This window comes from Cibotium barometz, chromosome 63, assembly GCF_041138505.1.
Source record: "Cibotium barometz isolate CiBa-2024 chromosome 63, ASM4113850v1, whole genome shotgun sequence".
In the NCBI taxonomy this organism is placed as follows: Eukaryota; Viridiplantae; Streptophyta; class Polypodiopsida; order Cyatheales; family Cibotiaceae; genus Cibotium; species Cibotium barometz.
In genome coordinates this window covers 22383805-22405332 of record NC_141108.1, presented here as the reverse complement: position 1 = coordinate 22405332, position 21528 = coordinate 22383805, and the positions used below count along the sequence as shown (strand labels likewise).

The window sequence follows — 21528 nt, the reverse complement described above, 5'->3', positions numbered from 1 at the left end:
TATCAAATCAATGTTTCTAGGCCTTGGTAGTAAGAAAAAGGTGAAAGCAATGTTTGGCTTGGTCAAAGTTAAGGTGAAAAAAGGGTGTTTCCATTTGAGAGAGAGAGAGAGAGAGAGAGAGAGAGAGAGAGACCTACGGTAGAACAAAGGTAAAATTAGGTGAAAGTTATAGTTTAAAAAAATGAATTCAACTCAATTATGGACTATCTTAGGATTTCTTTTTTCTTGAAATTAGTTAAGACGAGAGAGGAAGATATGAAGCTTCATTGCTAGCCCTTACTTGCATCAATTTTGGTAGGAAGCATGCACAATAGGCCTGTTTCCATTTCTATGCACATATTGAGGAAAGGTGTGCATGTTTGCTTCTGGAACATAACATGTATTTCACCATGCTGCACAAAGGAGTGTGGCATGTTTTAGAGTTTGATGAATTCTTTGGTGAGTACTCAAAGCTTCCATCAAATCAAGAGGAGGGGTTTTTCACAGACTCCTATAGGGCTAGCCATATATGAATCAAGATCAAAGGTTTAAAAGGGCTCTAAAAGGCCATTGTGCAGCTGAGTGCTGATGCATACAAAATGTACCTGGGTTCGAGCCCTGCGAGTTGCTTTCTTTGAATAAATAAATAATTAAATAAACTAATTTCAGTACCAAACTCAAGCCCAAAAAAGGGGGGGGGGTTGTAGTGAAGATCTCTCACATATTTTCAAAATGGTTTTTCTAAATTGAGCTAGCTTGGCCGACTTTTATTGTTCTTCTGAAAACTCTTTATTAGGATTCCACTTCTGAACAGCCTGTCTTGGTCAGTCCTCTTAAGCAAGGATCTTTAAATACAGAGCCCCCTGCCATCGTATGGGTAAGGTTGGATAAAGAGAGGGACTGGCAGGTGAGATTTCACCTTTCCATGGATAGGGGTTATGTCTTTGCCCTAAGACCAAGAGTCGTCCAGCAAAGATGGAAAAAACTACTCCACCCCACTGCAATGTTCAATGTTGATGTTATTCATAACCATTGCAATTTGAATCTCTTTCTTCACAAAATCAACCTGGAGTGGCTTTTTTCAATGAAGAAATTGGCATGTTCTCATGCCCATTGCTATTGATACATGAAAAATTTGGGGTTTAGTTTTCGAGAAAACAAAATGCATGCCCACAATGGGCCTCTTAATTGCCAAAAAATGTCTACAATATAAGATGGTAAGAGCGAATGAGGGAGAAATATCTGTGCACTTTTGAACAGTCTCCACAACACAGGCTGCTGGGAGAAGGGTATTGTATGCTTGAACTGTGGTGGTGTGTACCAAGCTCTTAGAGAGGTCCACATTTCCACTGCAAGGGCACCCAACCATCATTGTGGCTTTAGCAGATACCCTGCTGCTGAAATAGGGCAAACTGTGTCAGAATCATATTAATAGCTCAAAAACTGTTTAAAAAACATATACATCGATACAGACTAAAGAAACAGATTATATAAAACCAAACAGACCTGGTTTGCTTAGACAGACTGAATTTCTATGGTTTTTTCCCAGCCCAAATCCTTTATCATGTACCAGACTGATAGCTTGATTTACTACCGCCTCCCAGAATGTCACCCTTGATTGGGGGAGGGGGAAGATTGCAACAATTGAGCACCCGATCCTTGACCAACTCACAAAACAAATTGTCCTCACCCAGCTGAGAAACCTCTTGCCTTCCCATTCCTTCCGTCTTTACTTTACAAGATGCCCACACCATAACGGAGGGAAGCAAACAAGGAAACAAGGATGGGAATGGTCTGGCCACAACAGTATGTGTAGTAAAAGTTTGCAGAAGGTCCAGTAAGAGCTCCAAACATGCTTCCCTTTGAGTCAGCTTTGGCCTCTTTCACAGCGATGCTTTTGATTTCAAAATTTGCATGTGCTTTAAGCCCACTTGCATGACCATGCTGAAGCCTTATCTGAATAAGACAGCAATATGCATTCAAGGTCAGCTTGTGCCTGCAGCAGCCTCTGCTGTCCGCTGCCTCATCATTTCCTTCACAGCAGCTCTGCGGCGAGACTCCTGCTGCTGCTGTAGTCGTCTCAAGTGCTCTTTCAAATCCCTATAGTATAAGAGCACGTTATTAAATTCTGAGCCTCTCTATTTAACTCTTTATATAAATGTAACTGAAAACAAGTTCTTTATTTGAGCAATTCTACCCAAACTCACTTGCAGCGAGGCACTCGACATTCAGACTCCTTGCAGGCACGGGCATGCAATTGCAGCAGGTACCACATCTTCTTGCATAAGTGACACCCTCCTGATGCACGAGTCTTGCAACACATGCCATGTCGGAAAAGGCCCTTCACTCTGCGGCAATTCGGATATTGACATTGTGCAGATCCACACTGTGATGCATGTACAAGCAGGTCCAACATTTTGCGAAGCTGTTTTAAGTCCAAAAAACACACTCGTTATCTCTCTCTCTCTCTCTCTCTCTCTCTCTCTCTCTCTCTCTCTCTCTCTCGATTACTCTGGGAGTTATTTTACTAGTCCTATTTTCAATAAGTGCCCAACAGCTCGAGCGTGTATCTCACCACTAATTTAATTCTCGAAATTAATTTAATTAAACATTTAGGCATGAAAGATGAAACCACACATCAAGGGATCATAAACATGCACTAGGGGGCCAACGATGATCCCCCCCCTCCCTCTTATGTTATTGTATTACCCAAAGTGTTTTGATCTATACAAGCTTGCAATGATGAGGAGCTACGTTCACAGGCTCATCTGCACTCTCCGATTACAATTTATTGATGAAACTATTCAATGACGAGCAGTTACATCAGTGCACTAGAATGTTTGCAACACAAATGACCACATAATAACTTGCTTACCCATTACTTGAGATGAATAATCACTCTCAGAGGGTAATTCGGTTCTCCCATAAGCCTTTAAGAATTGATCCATCGTGTAGAAGTCTTCAAATTAAGCATAAGTAGTATTTGCTACTTCTTTTCCGCAGCACTTGTGTAGTGGTATGTCTTGGTAGGGGAACCCCTCACAGCTTCAATCAAGTTGGACAGTAATATGTAACCTTCAGAAAATCCCCAAAACAGGACGACCAGCATTGGACCACATCCAAGCAGCAAAAGATCAAGCATTTAGATGGGGGCAGCTCATGAAAGATGGCAAAAACCAATCCCAACAGCCAGGTAAACCGGTGGAGAGCAAGAAGAATGAGAGATTTTTCTTCTGCAGCAGATGCTTGCCCATGCCTTCTACACATGGTTTTTCCATTTGTCAGCTGACTAATGGGGGCTGCCCGTTACGTCCAGAACAAGTGCACACTAGTGCGGGGCCAAGCTGGAGGCCGGACATGGGGCCATAGTTACCACGGAATGCCGTTCCACCCATCTAGAAAGTGGTAACGACGTTCCCTGTATCCAGGGATGCTGGAACGCTCCGGAACACCTTGGAACATTCCGGGATGTGGAACAGCCAGATGGAACGTTCCCTTACCCACTTATAGACCTTTCCGGAAGCGCCCCCCCCCCCCCCCCCCCCCCCCCCCCCCCCCGAGAGAGATCCTACTAGTAGTTAACATTACAACTCCCTCATCGTCCCAGCCAAGCTCGTGTCGAGAGCTACGAAGTCCATCTATGCGGCCCTTAGAAGAGAGCGATGGCCGCACTCGACCACGGAGAGCGGAGCGGCTACATGGAAGTCCTCCTGGAGAGAAGGGATCAGAACACGAACGACGTCGACGATGAGGCTTTGGAGGGCGTGGAGGACGATGCCACCTAGGGGTCCAAGCAAGGTTCGAACCCAAGACCTCTTGGTCCTAGGCAAACACTTTACCACTTGAACTACCACCTCCCTGGCAGGCCGTTTTGGAAGTTGTGGACTAAAATGTTTGAAACGGTGAACATAAAGCAAAAACGCGAACTTGCGCTGGCAACCACCTGTCTCTATTTTCTGTGCATGCGACGGTTCTGAGTGCTCGCCTGCCAGCATCACTTCTTGCTTTCTTCTCTTCGCTTGCCAGTATCTCATTGCCTGCTTTTGCCTGCCAGTGGGCCCATGGCTGTACATAATGTGAACCACTTAAGCTAGGGTGCGGAACTACAAAAGTGTCCCATCGCTTGCCTCCACCTTCTTCCATTAAAAGGTTCAATCCAGGCTCTTCCATTAAAAGGTTCAATCTAGGCTCCAGTATCTCATTGCAGCCTGCACAGTGGACAGCAAGCATCTCATGATTCATCGCTCCCCAACTGCTCACGCTTGATGCCGGTTGGTTCTTGATAGCCGGCTGCCGCTCAAGCCTCAGTGCTCACGGCGCATGCTACCTAGGGCAATAGGGCTAGCTAGTAGCACATGTCACTATCCGTCTCGACTCTCCAAGCAGCGTGGCTTCGAAGTGTGTAGGCCACTCTATGGGCTATCCATAGGTGTCACTCATTCCTTGGTATGTGCCTTGTAGGCCTAGATATTATCAGTTAGGACCTATGGTACAGTTAGTACTAGTTCCGATGGGGACACCTAGTACATGTATGACACCCAGTTAGGGGTTCATCATATTAGGTGTATCTTTTGTAGTTTTTATCACTTCAGCAATACATCTACAGCTGCACGCTTTGCTTCTTGCCTTCCTCTCCTGTTGCTTCTGTTGTCCACTCCACCCAACAGTGGTATCAGAGCAGGTTTTGCCCTTCAGTCCTCGCCAGTTTCAGCCTTCCCGAGCCTCCCCCTTGCTCATTGGCGCTGATTTCTCGCTGGTCGACTGGTCTCTACTGCTCGAATCCATACGTGTGAGCTCCTACAGCTGTTCAGAGGAATTCCATCGCTGATAACTTGCTTATTGCTGCTTCCAGCGTTGAGGTGACTCCTTCTAAGCCCTGCTACAGCATTTTCGAGGTCTTCTACAGCACCCGTGGCCATCTGTCGCCACTTTTTGTACTGCAGATCCAGGCGCCCAGCTCCTACGACCTCAACCAGACTCAGATCCAGGCGCCCAGCTCCCGCTTCCTCTTCTTGCTGGTCATCACTCCCAGGAGGCTTCCCACCATTTTCTGGAGTTTCCAGCCATTGCTCGAAGTTTTTGGCATAGCTATGTTCTATAAGTCAAGACAGCGACAGAGTCGTTGCAGCCAAACATGGGCAGCTTCCACATGGTCCAGTAGCGCCCGTCGTAGTAGCCGCCCCCCTTGAAGTGTTCGCGGTAGACGCTCCCAACCTTGTCGAACTCCAGACAAGGGATCCGCCCCTACTTGGTGCAAAAATTAGACACCCATGACTGAAATTCCTACATTCAGTTTGAATTTTGCCTGGTAAGCTTTCATTTTCATTTCCAATTTGCTTTGGCAAATTTACCCCTTGGAAATTTGGGCCTTTGCTCGCATTTGGCCTTCGTGCAGCGGGATTTGTCTTTTCAGGTATATTCAAATATTGCTGGCAGATTTCAGTTGGTCATACAGTTGGTTTATGCCTGGAAAGCCTTGAGGCTTGCGGAGTCAGTAATTGGTATTTGCAGTTGACAGCTTGAGGCTCCTAATCTTGCCTTTGTCACATTTGGATTTGTGCATTTGTCTGCTCAATGGCCAGTGGCAAGGATGATCTTTTTGGGGCTTTTGGTGCTGACGACAAGCTTGATGGGGTGAATTATCCTATGCGGTCATTTATGATGAAGCATGTCTTGGTGGCCAAGAATTTGTGGAATATTGTGAATGGCAATGAGCCTAGGCCTGTCAGGCAAGCTACATCTTCCACTAGTGATGTCACATCCAGTGGTTCTTCCCGTGCTGCTTTTGTACCTCCTACTCAGGAGATGATTCAGTGGGATGGCCGTGATGCTAAGGCACATGCATTGATTGCTCTTTCTATTAAGAAGAGTATTGTACCTCATATCAGATCATGCGTTACTGCTAGAGAGTCTTGGGATAAGCTTGCCTCTTTGTATCACGTACGCAACGAGGCCCGTGTTGCCTATCTCCGCAAGCAGTTAAAGGATCAACATATGAATGAGGGTGATAGCATGGATGCCTATTTGACAGCTATCAAAGATTTGAAAGAGCAATTGGCCAACATTGATGAGGATATTCCTGATTCTCAGCTTGTATCCGGCACATTGGATGGATTGCCTGACTCTTATCAAGGTTTTGCTACTACCTTGAGGTTGGTTGCCATGGGCAATGCCAACTACTATTCCTTTGATCAGTTGGTTGCACTTTTATTGCAGGAGGAGCAGAGTCGCTCTAACAGAAATGCCAGTATGCGTTCTGATCAAGCATTTGCAGCTAATGATAGGAATAAGGGAAATTTTCAGAAATCTGCCCCTAAAAATACAGCAAATCAGTCTTCTTCTTCATCATCCCAGGGTGATCAGAAGAAGAAGAAGAGTTGTAATTACTGCAAGGTTGCAGGCCATGATATAGCTGAATGCAGGAAAAGGATTGCTTCTGAGAAGGAAAGAAAGAAAAGGGACTTGCGGTCTCCACTGCCTCTGGCAATGATGCCATTCCTAATGAGCATGCTCATTTTGCCACGAAACAGTCTTGGAGTTTCATAGTCCAATGCCATTATGATCCTTCTGTACATGATGCAGGTGATGCTTGCATGTCAATTTCAGCTTCCACGTGGTTCTTTGATAGTGGTGCTTCTAAGCACATCACTTCCTGCAGGACATTGTTCACTTCCCTTAATGCCCCAAAGGGGGGTTCTCTGACGTGTGCCAACAATGCATCCTATATGGTTAAGGGTGTTGGGCAGGTTGCAGTCACTTCAGTTGCAGGCAATGTTGTCACTCTGGAGAATGTTTTGTATGTGCCAGGCATACGCAAAAATCTTACTTCCATTTCAGCTTTTGCTACTTGTGGACATAAGATTGTTTTTGATGGGCATAGGTGTGCACTCTATGACTTGAGTCATGCTGATGCTATTGTTTTGACTGGTACTCTTCATGGGGGCTTGTATAGCCTGGATGCATATGATAGATGCAGTGACAGTTCAGCCCATGATGCCCATGTTGTGGATGCAGATATACTCCCTGACACATATTTATGGCATGAGAGGTTTGGTCACCTCAATCTTAATGCCTTGGTACGGTTGCCACAAATGGTTGAAGATATGCCACAGATGCGCATGCCTACTAAGAAACATATCTGTGAAGCTTGCCTACTTAGCAAGATGCACCGCTCTGCTCTCCCCAAAGATGGTAGAGTTGGGGCATCTCGCAAGCTATTTCTTGTTCACAGTGATGTGTGGTCCCATGAAGACCGCATCTATTGGTGGCTTCTACTAATTTGTCACCTTCATTGATGACTTTACCAGGTACACTTGGATATTTGCATTGAAGTCCAAGTCGGAGGTGTTCACATGCTTCAAGCACTTCATTGCCTTGGCTGAAAATGATGCAGACTTGAAGATTGCCAATATGAAATCTGATAGAAGGGGGGAATACATGTCTAAAGAATTCAATGATTACTTGGCAGCCCGTGGTATTCATCATGAGTGCACAGTGCCTTACACTCCTCAACAGAATGGAGTGGCTGAGCGGAAAAACAGGACCATTATGGAGATGGCTAGGTGTATGCTTAAGGGCAAGAATTTGCCTAATATGTTTTGGTTGGATGCAGTGATGTGTGGAAATTATGTCTTGAACAGATGCCCAACTAAAGCATTGAGAACAGTCACACCCTATGAAGCTTGGAAAGGTCTCAAGCCATCCATTTCCCATATGCGTACTTTCGGGTGTTTGGCCTACGCACATGTGCCTTCACGGAGACGGACAAAGTTGGATGATAGGGCTATCAAATGCATATTTTTGGGATACAGTGCAGAGAGCAAAGGTTATAGACTTTATGAATAGGGTGGTTGTCAGTAGAGATGTTATCTTTGATGAGACATCATCGGAACCACAGATGCGCATGTCAAAAATGTCCGAGACACCAAGTGTGGACTGTCAAAAATGTCCGAGACACCAAGTGTGGACTGCAGTCTTGTGCCATTGCTTGGTTCCGATGCCTCCGATAATGCACCACAGGATTACACTCCTCCACATACTGCTCATTTACAGCCTATCATGCAGTCCGGACAGCCACCTGTTGTGACACAGATGCCACATGCTCTTGAGGATGTTGTGAAAGAGGCAGTAGAGCAGGAATTGGCTAACATAAGACAGCCTAAAAGAGCTCCTCGTTGGTTCTTTGACACTTTGAAGGACAAGAAGTTAGATGCTCCTTTGCCAGCCTGTACGAGAGCTACAGCCAAAAGAGATTTGGCAAACTCGGTTGCTCCTGCTTTGATTGCTACAGCATGTGATGAGGAGCCTGTTTGTCACACAGATGCCTTTTCAAATAAGTTGTGGATGCAAGCCATGCAAGATGAATTGAACTCCATTCATGCCAATCAAACATGGGAGTTATGTGACTTGCCTGAAGGTAAACATGCTGTGGGGACTAAGTGGGTTTATAAAGTGAAGAGGAAAGCTGATGGTTCAGTTGACAGGTACAAAGCCCATCTTGTGGCCAAAGGCTATGCTCAGAAAGAGGGCATTGATTATGAAGAAACCTTTGCTCCCACTTCACGTATCACCACCATTAGATGTGTTATTGCCGTGGCTGCCCACAATAATTGGGAAGTGCATCAGTTGGATATCAAGACAGCATTTCTCAATGGTCTATTGGCAGAGGAAGTCTATGTTGCACAACCTACTGGCTTTGAGGTTGTAGGTTCTGAAAAAAAGGTATGCCGGCTTAAGAAAGCCTTGTATGGATTGAAGCAGGCACCTCGGGCTTGGTATGACAGGATTCACACTCATTTGCTCAGCCTTGGTTTTCAGAATAGTCCCACAGAGGTGACTTTATATATCCACAAGAGGGGGGCAGATTTGCTGATTTTGATCCTCTATGTGGATGACATGATTCTCACTGGGCCACATCCCAAGAAAATTGCAGATTTTAAACGGGAATTACAGCAATCATTTGCTCTTACTGATCTTGGCCAGTCGCAGTATTATTTGGACATACAATTTGCTCGGACTGAGGGGGGAATTATTATGTCACAATCCAAGTACATTGGACAGCTCTTACAAAGATTTCAGTTTGAGGACTGCAAACCCGTCTCCACCCCATTAGAGACTGGTTTTTGTTTCTCTGCTGAAGATACCAGTGGACCTTGTGATGCTACCTCTTATCAGCAGTAGCAGGCAGTTGGTTGTTTACTTTACTTGTGTCATACTCGGCCAGACTTGCAGTACGTGGTCTCCCAATTGAGCAGGTTTATGCACAGTCCCACTCATCATCATTGGCATGCAGTGAAACGTGTCTTTAGGTATATCAAAGGCACACAACACTTGGGTCTTTTTTACAAGGCTGATTCTTCACTTATCATGCATGGGTTCACTGATAGTGATTGGGCTGGTTGCTATGATACACGTCGATCCCATAGTGGCAATTGTTTCATGCTTGGCTCTTCATGCATCTCTTGGTTCAGCAAGAAGCAAGCGACAGTTGCCACATCTAGTTGTGAGGCTGAGTACAGGGCAGCTTTCACAGCTACACTAGAGTGTGTTTGACTACGGAAACTACTTGCAGATCTTCTAGTTGGTCAGACTACTCCTACAGTCATTCATACTGACAGTCAGAGTGCTTTGGCTATTGCACAAAATCCTGTGTTTCGTGCTCGCACGAAACACATTGAGGTTCATTACCACTATGTCAGAGAGCGATGGTCAGATGGTGACATTCAGTTGTCTTACATTCCCACTGAAGACAACTTGGTAGATCTCTTCACGAAGGCTCTCCCGCGATCAAAGTTTGAGGCTTTTCGACAAGCTTTACACTTGGTACCATTTGTTACGTGATCTGCTACTCTGTACAGTCATAGGTTGCTATATCCATATTGGACAAATTTGTGCAACCATAACCTTTAGTCTTCAGGTATCTTGAGACGTTTCCAGGATACTTCAGCCCATACCGTCGAGGGGGGTTTGTAGGCCACTCAATGGGCTATCCATAGGTGTCACTCATTCCTTGGTATGTGCCTTGTAGGCCTAGATATTATCAGTTAGGACCTATGGTATAGTTAGTACTAGTTCCGATGGGGACACCTAGTACATGTATGACACCCAGTTAGGGGTTCATCATATTAGGTGTATCTTTTGTAGTTTTTATCACTTCAGCAATACATCTACAGCTGCACGCTTTGCTTCTTGCCTTCCTCTCCTAATGCTTTTGTTGTCCACTCCACCAAACAAAGTGGCGGTTTATTGATTTGCATTAATCATCATTAAGCACGCTTTGCATAGTAGTCATGTTACATTGGTATCAGAGCATGTCTAGGTTATTCCTAGGAAAGTGTTGCATCAATGCTAGGGTTTGCATGTAAATCAAAAAATTAGAGTTTGTGTTTCAAGGTTTGGAAGCAAAATTAGTTTGCATTAAATCAGCCTTTTCGCATCATCTTTTTGCTCATTGTCAATGTTGCATGCGCGGAAGCGTTGCTCTACTGATCCACAGCCCTAAGCCTGATTAAGAACATTGATGCTGAATTAAGATGATTAAGACAGAGGAGAGAGAAGAAAGAGATCGGTGTCAAGGTTTTCTTATATTTAATATGGAACAAAAGGTTGCATATTGCTTGTACATGTGTGGGCCTTGGTCAGCCCCAAGGAGTTGACCTTCTGGCCCTTTTATGCATGCTTCTACGGTTGAATGATGAAGATGACTTCCTAAAATGACTTGATGTTTGCTAAAAATGATTGAATGCTTATATATGCCCCTGGGGACCAAGTCAGCCAGCTTCCCTACTCACGGCCATATCTGTTGGACAAATATTCACTAAATTCCCTTTTTAATGCTGCGCTTATGCCTTGATATGTCCCACTGCAGGCCCATTGTGTGAACCGACCTCGGTCTTCAAAGAAAACCAAAGGGGAGTGTGAAACAAACACTCACACACAAAAACACTTCAACACCGTTGAGGACCAAGAAAAGGAAAACAAACAGGGGGAGCTAGTGTGCTCCTACAAACAGTACACGGACACCGATTGGCCCCAAAACGCAGTGGCGCCCCTTGCGGTATTTCTTTAATTGATTATAAGAGAGCTTTGATTACAATAAGGCTGAAAATTCAGCCGTCATCACAGTAGAACTCCTGAAGCCTACAAAGACCCTGCATCATGGCTTCATTTCCACTCGGCATCCACAAACAAGTCTAACCATTGTTCTCATCAAAAGACTCTCACACATTGAGTCTGCATACAGAAGCTTTCTCCCATGATTAGGGCTGCCACAACCATCCATAGCCTCTCACCCTATGAACATCATCACACCCTCACACATCCAGTGCTTCTGCATCACAACAAAGACTCCCAAACTGTCTCCCAAAAGAGAACACGCATCACAGCACAGCATACCATACAGTCGACACACCTGTACCAACCCTCTCTACCTTCCAAGGGTACTATCCATCTCTGTCATGGATTCCCTGTCCCCTGTCCAATCAGTAGCAAGGCTGCACCAAACATGTGTCCATTCCTGTACCTTCTGCCTGCTTGTGACCTATCTCCTGGAGAACCATAAACATGTTTCCTCAAGAAACCTACGACCTGTTTCCCGTGAAACCCTTAGGCCTGTTTCCCTTTAAAACCTTTGTCCTGTTTCCATACAGAACCCACCATTCACAACACCATTCAACAATAATGCCAACAACGGCATACATCTAGTTACATGTTCCCTCGTGAAACATCTGGAAACATAGAGATGCCCATAACTATAGGTCCCTCTGTTCCTTTCCAGCAAGATGAAACCATTCCTTTCTAGCAGGAAGAAAACAATCTGCTCCATGAGCATGTGGCCATGCAAGCGTGCATCACTCCCATGCCAATAAACACATTCAAGTGACCTGTACTTGCAGCTAGCTGGAAACCCAAGCACATAGCTGAATTTACTGCCAGACAAAAACAGCCCATAAAAAGTCCCTGGATTCCACTCTCCAAGCTGCCAAAACCCCTCCTCCCAAAAGAGAGAGAGAGAAAGAAAGAAAAACGCATGGGCAAGGCTACTGTCCAACCCAACGCTCCCTACTGTCCAGCCCTGCCAGTCCTCAAAGAGAGAGAAAACATGCTCAATCCACCTAGCAAAAGAGAGAGAAAGACTTGGCAGTTCAGCCCGCCGGTTTGTTGCACAAAAGGAAGGGCCCTGCTGAACTCTACGCTGCCTGCAGTCTGCCCGCCTGTGCTCCCTGATGAGCTATGCGCTGCCTGCAGTCAGAACAGCCCGCCACCCTCCGAGAGAGAGAGAGAGAGAGAGAGAGAGAGAGAGAGAGAGAGAGAGAGAGAGAGAGAGAGCGCCAGTCCTGTGCCCCCCGCTGATCACTTCCCTATGCTGCAGCCCAACCAGCCCGCTAGTCTCCTCTCCAAAAAGCATACCCTTTTGATCCAGCTGGCGCCTCCCAAAAAACATGAATTAGGAATGGGCGCATCCTCCAAAAGTAGAGTAGCCTCCCAAATTAGCTTTTGGGCCTCCAAAGGTTATAAAACCTTTTTAAATTAAATTCTCTTTGTCCCCTTCACACTTGGGGTTGTCCACACATGGGTTTCCTTTTTAACTCCAAACTGATGCCATTCACACTGTCCACCATGTCCCCGTGCACACTTGCATACTGTCCAGAGAAAAACACAGGGTATGTTTCCCTTTGAAACCTTTGTCCTGTTTCCATACAGAACCATTCACAACACCATTCAACAATAGTGCCAACAATGGCATACATCTAGTTACATGTTCCCTCATGAAATATCTGGAAACATAGAGATGCCCATAACTGTAGGTCCCTCTGTTCCTTTCCAGCAGGAAGAAAACATTCCTTTCCAACAGGATGAAAACAATCTGCTCCATGAGCATGCGGCCATGCGAGCTTGCATCACTCCCATGCCAAGAAACACATTCAAGTGACCTGTACTTGCAGCCGGAAACCCAAGCACATAGCTGAATTTGCTGCCAAACAAAAACAGCCCATAAAAAGTCCCTAGATTCCACTCTCCAAGCTGCCAAATCCCCTCCTCCCAAAAGAGAGAGAGAGAGAAAGAAAAACGCATGGGCAAGGCTGCTGTCCAACCCGACACTCCCTACTGTCCAGCCCTGCCAGTGAGAAAACATGCTCAATCCAGTCCCGTCTCCTAGCAAGAGAGAGAGAGAGAGAGACTTGGCAGTTCAGCCCGCCGGTCTGTTGCACAAAAGGAAGGGCCTTGCTGAACTGTACGCTGCCTGCAGTCTGCCCACCACCCTCCAAGAGAGAGAGATAGAGAGAGCGCGCTTCAGTCCTGTGCACCCTGCTGATCACTTCCCTATGCCGCAGCCCAACCAGCCCGCTAGTCTCCTCTCCAAAAAGCATACCCTTTTGATCCAGCCGGCACCTCCCAAAAAGCATGAGATAGAAAGAGGCGCATCCTCCAAAAGTAGGGTAGCCTCCCAAATTAGCTTTTGGGCCACCAAAGGTTATAAAACCTTTTTAAATCACACTTGGGGTTGTCCACACATGGGTTTCCTTTTTAACTCCAAACTGATGCCATTCACACTGTCCACCATGTCCCCGTGCACACTTGCATACTATCCAGAGAAAAACACAAGGTCGTGACACATTGCCTAGTTGCTACCGACGACTAGCTGCTAGGTTCTCCCATGGGCTGCTGACTGAGAGCCCTGGATGGCTGCCGACAGGAGCCCTAGACCACCATGATGATTTTCATGATGATGATGATAGTGGTAATGTTGCTGATGATGATGTGATTCCCATGGTGAAGATGTTGACACCTAGATGTTGTCCTAAACTGCTGTATTAGTCAGGGATTAAGAATGTTCATGCAAATGATTAGCCATGGCACGGGGGTGCACGTGACATTCCCTTTTACTAAGCTTGTTGATGGGGTGGACACTCTACCATCCTTCCTCCCTGACTTCTACTGACTTTTGACTTTAACTGACTGATATTTTTGTCTAACACCCTCACTCTTGATCTCCACTTCCAAGTCTTGTTGAAGAACTGAGCATCTTCAGCATTCAGCCAGCATATATGCATCCCTCCATTTTGGGATTGCATAGTGGTCATTCAAGATCAATTCAACGGAGCTTGGACAACATCTAGATTAGCCTACGTTTGGTTTACATCATCCTTGCATTTGGCAGTCCTCAATCATCATTCATATTCATTGTAAGTTCTCCAAAGAAATATAAGCAAATACTCCTGCTTGCAGAAAGGAAGGGAGGGGGGGGGAGGGAGGGATGATGATGATTCGGTGCCAACCACTGCGGTCACCGCCATTGCAGAGCCAGAGTATGATAGCGAAGGAAACATGTTGATAGATGGAGATCTTGAATCTTTATCTTCTTCATCATCTGATGGTGATAAAGTGGATTTATCATTGAGCGCTCTACAATGTGCAGTGATAATGACACTAGTGACTAGAACTATTATTTTCTGGCTTCTCTAAATAGTAAACTATCTTTTAACTTTTAAATTTTGATTGATTGCTTATAGTATGTAACCCGTGGCATTTGAGTCATGAGTCCTGAACGTTTGAGTGATTCTGTTTCGTGAAACCTATTTATGCTTTTGTTTACTGATAGCTATCATTTTGGTAATTGTGTTGTTATTCAGAAATGAATTGTTTTTCAAATTTGAAGTTTGCAATTTCTCATTCATTTTTTTGTATATATATACACTATATAATATATATTTTTATGCTTTTACGTACCTTACATATTTAAAGTACCTCAAAATCTCAACCCATGTTACATTAGCCCTATTTGGCAAAGGGACATGCCTAAGAGACAATGAGGATACAGAGGTAAGTCAAGATACTAAAGTCATGTATCAGAAAATGGTCATCACCAATGGAGGAGCTGTACAAGCAGATGGACCAGCCCCTTCCTATGATCCTAACAAGCTGGCCTTTATTAGGTTTTCTTGTACAAGCACTCCAATTAAAGTGATTTCAGGGATTAATCAATTTGAATATTGATCAGAGGTGGTGACAATGGAGGACAAGACCGAGGTAGCCCATTCTTGTCTAGTCACATATGAGACAAAGCACACAAAAGAAAGGCAAGTAATTTATACAATGGTCATTGTTGAACATTAAGAAGCTAAAAAGGCTGTAAGTAGCTATTGGTTATTAGGGTTTAATCACAATGTTAAACAAGAGCGATTAGCAAGAGGGCATGTGATACACTGAAAGATTAGGCACACTTTAACATTATGAAAATGGTCCTCTTATAGGAGAGACCCCCTGTACAAGGTGCATACGTATGCTGACACCACATGCGCCACATGTCAAACTATGATGCCAAATGTCCCTAAGAGGTGTCACCTACATACATCATTGCTTACATAAGATCCTCTTAAGAGGTTGCTCCCCCACAAAAAAGAATCCACACTAGAACTGCTTTATTTAAAGCCTAAGCTCTCACACACTAAAGTGCTAGTTTACACAACCACCTAGCATTTGTTTATTCCTACATTAATCAATATTAATATTTAATAATAGCAACAATATTCTACTGAAGTTCATCAACTCAAAGTTCATCCACATGAGAGAACCAATCTAGCAAAAGACCTTCATTTTGGGCTTGCTACCAACACTCGGGTGATTTCAATCCTCCCACATTCGATACAATTCTTGATTTGGCCCAAAAGTACAAGCTGATGATGTCCTAGTATGTACAAGAGGCTGAGTCATGGAGGATAAGATTTGGGGATAGACCTCTAGTGAGTAGTCTGATTGGGAAGTCTATATGCCCCATGCAATATTTGCACATAAAAGAGCAAAGCATGTAGACACAAGGCTAAGTCTAGTCTATCTAGAAATCCCTATGGTTTCTCACAAAGAAGGAACCAGATGAGTCTATAGACTTTTCGTAAGTTCAGGTTATGCATGTTATGAATGAAGTGGCCTATAAACTAGAAGAGTCTAGAAGCCTTTTCAATTATTCATGTTATAAATGAAGTGGCCTATAAACTAGAGCTACCACAACGGATGAAGAGCCACTTTCTCTTTCATGTCAGTCCACTTGAGCAGGAAATTGGTTTTCAGGATAAATATGTTCCCTTAAAGACTATAAGTCAATTTGTTTTGGATTGCTTGTAATAAACATCACAAAAATACCCACGTTCCCAAGATTCTTACAAAGTGAAAAAATTAATTCTGAGGATGGTAATGGTACTTTTCTAACTTCCTTATTGTAAATTTCTCTCTATGGCCGGGATTCTAGTTTAACAGAGGGAAAAATTATGTCTACAAAAATCATAGTTACTCTAGCAATTAAAAATCAAGCTACACTAATACGTACGAATGGCCCCAGATAGTGAGCACTTGGAGCTAAGCATTTTCTTAAAAAATTTTCTTATTGATTGGTTATGAAATGACCGTAAGGACAAAGTGAGACACGCTCATGAATGTGGTTCCCTTTTCACCCGAAGAATCAAGACCCAAATCAGCCCTTCAAGGCTTACACCTAGAGCATGGCCAATGACGGTGTGGGGCCCTACAATTTAGCTGTTGAGGATAGCCACTCTTGGTCGTGTTGGTCTAGCCTCACGCTCAGAGGTATTACCCAAGGGAGGTGAACTTTCCAGCTCTTCCAAAAAGACCATTGGAGGAAATGTGTACTGGAAATCGGCTGGTTGAAAGATCCTTGTATGGCACTCTAGATTTAGGTCTGTAACCCTGATTCTGTCTCCATTTTTCACTCAGTAAGAATTCACATGGCTCTCACGCGCCTGGTGGAGGTGGGTGCAAAGAAGCTCGTGATGGGTAACAGGCTATCTCATGTGAAGTAAATGGTCTCTGTCGCCTGATCTCTAGTAGGTAAAGCCCAAAGAATCTCTCATCTGGATAGTCTAGAACTCTCAAGCCTGTAACAAGGCTCCCGAATGAAACCACCTGGCCTGTACTGTAGGTAGTTGTCATGATAGAACTGCATCTTAGCGCCAAGCTGTTGTGGTGCTAACCATGTGATGTGTGTCTCTAGTCTAGCTATATCTACACGGATGAGGTGATTAATGTCTTGGTGGGTGAGCTGTAGGAGAGGAGCATCAAGGCTGTAGTGGAAAGGAGGTAACCGGTCTATATGGAACCCATGTGCGTGAAACCATTGTGTGACCCTGGCGTACCGAGTCTGCATGTGTCATGCCTCATCGTACGCATTACATCATAACCTGTAGCCTCTCCATCCTCCTCCAATCCTCTCATCATACGTGAATACATAATAACCTGTAGCCTCTCCATCCTCCACATATGTGAATACATCATAACATGTAGCCTCTCCATCCTCCTCATAGCTCTAGTCTTTGTTTTCTTCTGTACCACGATGAGATTACATGGACACTATTGTATCACTTTTGGTCTCGTAGACCCATTGGGTCTTTTGAAGATGCTTGATGTAACTTTCTTTCTTTCTTTCTCCCTCCACCAAGAGCGGGACCCCAAAAAGGTGCCCCATACATCGTCGTCGGTGTCACTAAGGTGTCGAAAAGCCGTACAGTTCCTTGAAATGGGCTTGAAAGCAATGTCGTTCAAGTCTCGCAAGAGCTGCATATCCCTTAGCAATCCGGCATGTGCTACTGGTCTCCTCCGGTACCGTGGCTCTGTGAAAGTGACACCCAGATATACATAAGAGTGCACAATCTCCACTGTCTCCCCTACATATGTGAATCTCACGTCTTTCAATCCGCTAGTGAGGTATTGAAGACTATGACCTTGGTTTTTCCAAGGTTAACGGTGAGGTCCCTCTGCTCACAAAAAGCTTGCAATGCCTCGAGGTGCTTCTGCAGCCCCTCCTTGGAGCTAGACATCAGCACAATGTCATCTGCATAGAGTAGGACAGGTACCAACATGTCTCCAAGTATAGCCCGAGCCCCTCCCAGTTTGTCAAAAAACTCTGAAATCTCATCTATGTATATGCCAAACAAAGTCGGCGACAAAGGGCATCCTTGCTTCACTCCAATGTTGCTCGTGATCATAGTCGATGTACCTCTAGGTGCCCTCACCCTCCCTGTCACCGACTCATATAATGCCATCACTCCCCGGGTCTGCTTTGAAAATCCCAAATCCTGTAATCGGTGAAAGAGGCTAGCGCAGGGGGCTTTGCGAAAGTCCACAAAGAAACAGAAAATCTTTCTCTTTCTCACCTTGGCCATCTCGATCATGGTTCTCACTGTGAAAATGTGATCCAGAGTGGAATAAGGCCTCCGAATATCAGCCTGCCCTCTTGCTCTCATGCCATGCCTCTCAGCAAAAGAACCCACCTAAGCTACCACGACCGTTCCATAAAATTTGGCCATCACATAGCCAATCATGATAGTGCGGTAGTCGTTTGGGTCTAGAGGGTCTCTGGCATTGTGAATCGCGATGATGGTGTTGGCTGTCCAAGATGGGGGGAAACCTTCACAAAGGGCCTGGTCAAAGATCTCAGCCAAGAAAGGAGAAAGTGTATCCCATGCGTGTATGACATGCTCCACTACAAGATCCTCGTAGTCCCTAGACTTCCCAGTTTGGAGCTGATGTATGGCCTTGGCTACATTTTGAGGTGTGAAGAGGCTAGATGAGATGGGGTGGGCAGGATGTGGGGTGGAAATAAAAATGGTGTTTGGGTTGTGGCAAAGCTTCTGTGTGTACTGCTGCCATATCATGGGGTCTTCAATGGGTGTAGACGGCCTATGTTCCCTCACAACATCCCATCCCAGCTTGCTATTGGAGCTCAAAAGACAGCAGGAAAGTGTTTCTTCATTCTCGCTGAGAAACCTCTTCTTACGGCACGTGAGAGAAAGAAAGAAACAAAGAAAGAAAGTTATCTTAAACCATAGTCACATGGGATGGGGAACGGCAAAAGGCAGGGAACGGGGACGGGGGGACGGGGACGGCATATGGAATATGCAATTTATTGACTACAAAGCACACTAAATAAAATAACATTTATGTTTTTACACTTTGAACTTTCAAGGCATCACTTTAAATGTACAATACGTGGCGCAAACACCGAACAAGCGCTAATAAGTACACTGACAAAGTTTAAATCAATATATAAGCGTGGAATGATGATCACTATCAAATAACAAAAGACTAGTGTCTACAATGCACAAAGTGCTGAGTCAAGACTCAAAAGTAAAAACAATGAAACATAGCTAAATGATAAATCATAGAGCCTGCAATGCTCAATCGGAGGCTGGAGCGTGAGAAGTACTGGCGTCATCATCATGGCTGCCTACATGACCAGTCTGAAAGGTAGTGGCATTGTCCTCTGGGCTTTGTTGTGTCTCCACCTGCTCATTTCCCTTCTCCTACTCCATCTCCCATTGAGTAAAGGGATCTGCCTTTGCAGTCGCACCCTTGCAAAGCATTTGCAAGTTTGCGCTTACAAAGACAAGATCATTGGCCTTTTCTACACCAAGGCCGTTCCTCTTCTTTGATGCAATATGGCTGTAAGAACTCCAAAGCTGCTGCAAACAAGAGGAGCTTACAGCTTGGCTGAGAATGCGGATAGCCAAGTATTGCAGCTTAGGCCCATCTGAACCATAGTCTTCCCACCACAAAGCAGTCCCAACCTTTAACCTATCCTCCTGTGCATCCGCACAACCAAAAGCATCACGAAAGGACCTGTATGCAGCAAGCTGGTCTCTGATTTTGCGCCTAATGTCTCCATCTGGCACTAGACGATTCAAGATGCGCCTCCAACCATCACTGACCTCTCTGTCACTCTCATGTCCATTACCTTGAAGCTCAGGGTCCACCATATATGCAGCTGCATGCAAGGGAGAGACATAGGAGTTCCACCTCCTCACACATAAGCAACGAATCTCCTCCTATCTGTCCTCATCAGGCTCTAACTCTTGCAACTACTCTATCATTCTATTCATCGCCTCATACACCTTCCCGATGCACGGCTGCATAGCATCTACAAGCCTCAACAAGTGGACAATAGGCCTCACCATAGCATCAATGCGTTTCATATCCTCCCAAAAGGAAGTGCTCTCTGCATGCTCCCTACATAATATGCCTATGGCTGCTGTCGAAGCCAATGTAGAAGTGGTGAACTTGTCCGCTGATGAAGAGCTGCCTCAATGCACCCCTTGACCCTGAAATAGACCCCTCGGGTGGTGTCACAAATGCTGCAAGATCCACAGCCACACGTGCCGGCCTTGCAGCCCTCAAAGCCTCATGCCCGGCAATGCGCTCAAGAAGCTCCCTTCTCTTCTCCGATGTGATTCCCGTGCAAAATCAAACCTCGTGCCCGGACTCATGCATAAGGTGGGCTCTCACTTTGTCTAACCCACTCGTCCGCCTAAAGGGGCAAAGCTTGCAATACCACGGGCGTGAACCTCCTCCACTTCCACGGTGGTTGGCATTAACCTCTTCCCACCATGACCAACCATCAGTTCTTCTAGCACCACCATGACGTGCAGAGCCGAAGGTTACTTGTGAAGAAGATGACATGAGAGAGGGTGAAAGTTGAGAGAGAGGGAGAGAGAGAGAAATGAAATGAAATGAAATGTTATATTAACGTCTTCAAAAGGCCATTATGACCTATGAGACCAAAAGTTACATCATAGTGGATCTGATACAATGTCTGGATAAAAAAACCAGAAAATGAAAAATAAAGATGATACTACTGGCACCTAGAAAATGAAACTGGAACTGGAAGGTAAACAGAAACCCTTATAGGGTGTGAATATAGTGAGGGGGGGTACGCTATGGAGGTGAGTGGAATATAGTGAGGGGATACAATATCATGTGGGACGGAGGGGTACACTATGGAGGTGCCTCCATCTCATAATATGTGCCGCATCGGACATTGGCGGATCTCCTCAATATCCTCTGTGGTCAGCACCCTGACTGGGTGTCCCGCATGCCTCGCAAGAATAATCCGAATCCGCCGCTGCAACCTCCGTCTATGCTGGGATGCCCTCCTCCGTAGTCGTAGGCGTCTGGACCACCCAAGCTCAATCGCACGATCAATCAATGTACCCCTGGTGTGGGCGGTATCCATGTCCTGCTGCTGCTGCTGTGGTCCATCTGGCGCAGTGATGGCTAGACTAAAGAAGTCTGTAATGTGCCTCTGAGTCTGGCTCTCTGTGCGCCTAAGCAGGCTATCTCTATGTCTCCGCAGCTCAAGCAAGAACAATCCCAAACACCTCTGGTCCTGGTACCCCATGACTCTGGAAAGTGGTCCAAAACCCTCTCCGAATAAACAGTGGAAACGACCACGTATCTCATAGTATGCAGTACAATGGCATATATAATGCAGCTCTGTCTCTGGATCCCCATGGCATACTCGGCATATCCTGGCCTCAGTTGGTATACCTCTATATCGACCAATCTCAATCTCAAGCTGGTGTGAGGATGTGCGAATCTGACCAATAGCACATCGTACTGCATGAGACAAGTGTACATCCATGTAACTGGGTCTGATCACAAAACCATCTGCTGTGAGCTGAAGAAAATGCTCTCTGTAGAAAGCCATCTTCGTGCCCAGCTCCTCAGTCGGCTGTATCCATGTCCTCCTAATGTCCAGCTGAA

General features: G+C 45.3%; 1 protein-coding gene across 1 annotated transcript in view; it reads right to left on the bottom strand.

The window, feature by feature from the left end:
- Nucleotides 1–989: 989 nt before the first annotated feature.
- Nucleotides 990–21528, bottom strand: part of LOC147603843 (histone acetyltransferase HAC1-like) — a 149744-nt gene continuing 129205 nt past the window's right edge. The window contains exons 13-15 of the mRNA XM_086796331.1: nt 2187–2404; nt 1486–2079; nt 990–1376 (exon numbers count right to left, since the gene is read on the bottom strand). Of these exons, the coding sequence (XP_086652457.1) occupies nt 1965–2079; nt 2187–2404 (333 nt within the window). The 3' untranslated portion in view covers nt 990–1376; nt 1486–1964. The remainder of the gene's footprint in view (nt 1377–1485; nt 2080–2186; nt 2405–21528) is intronic.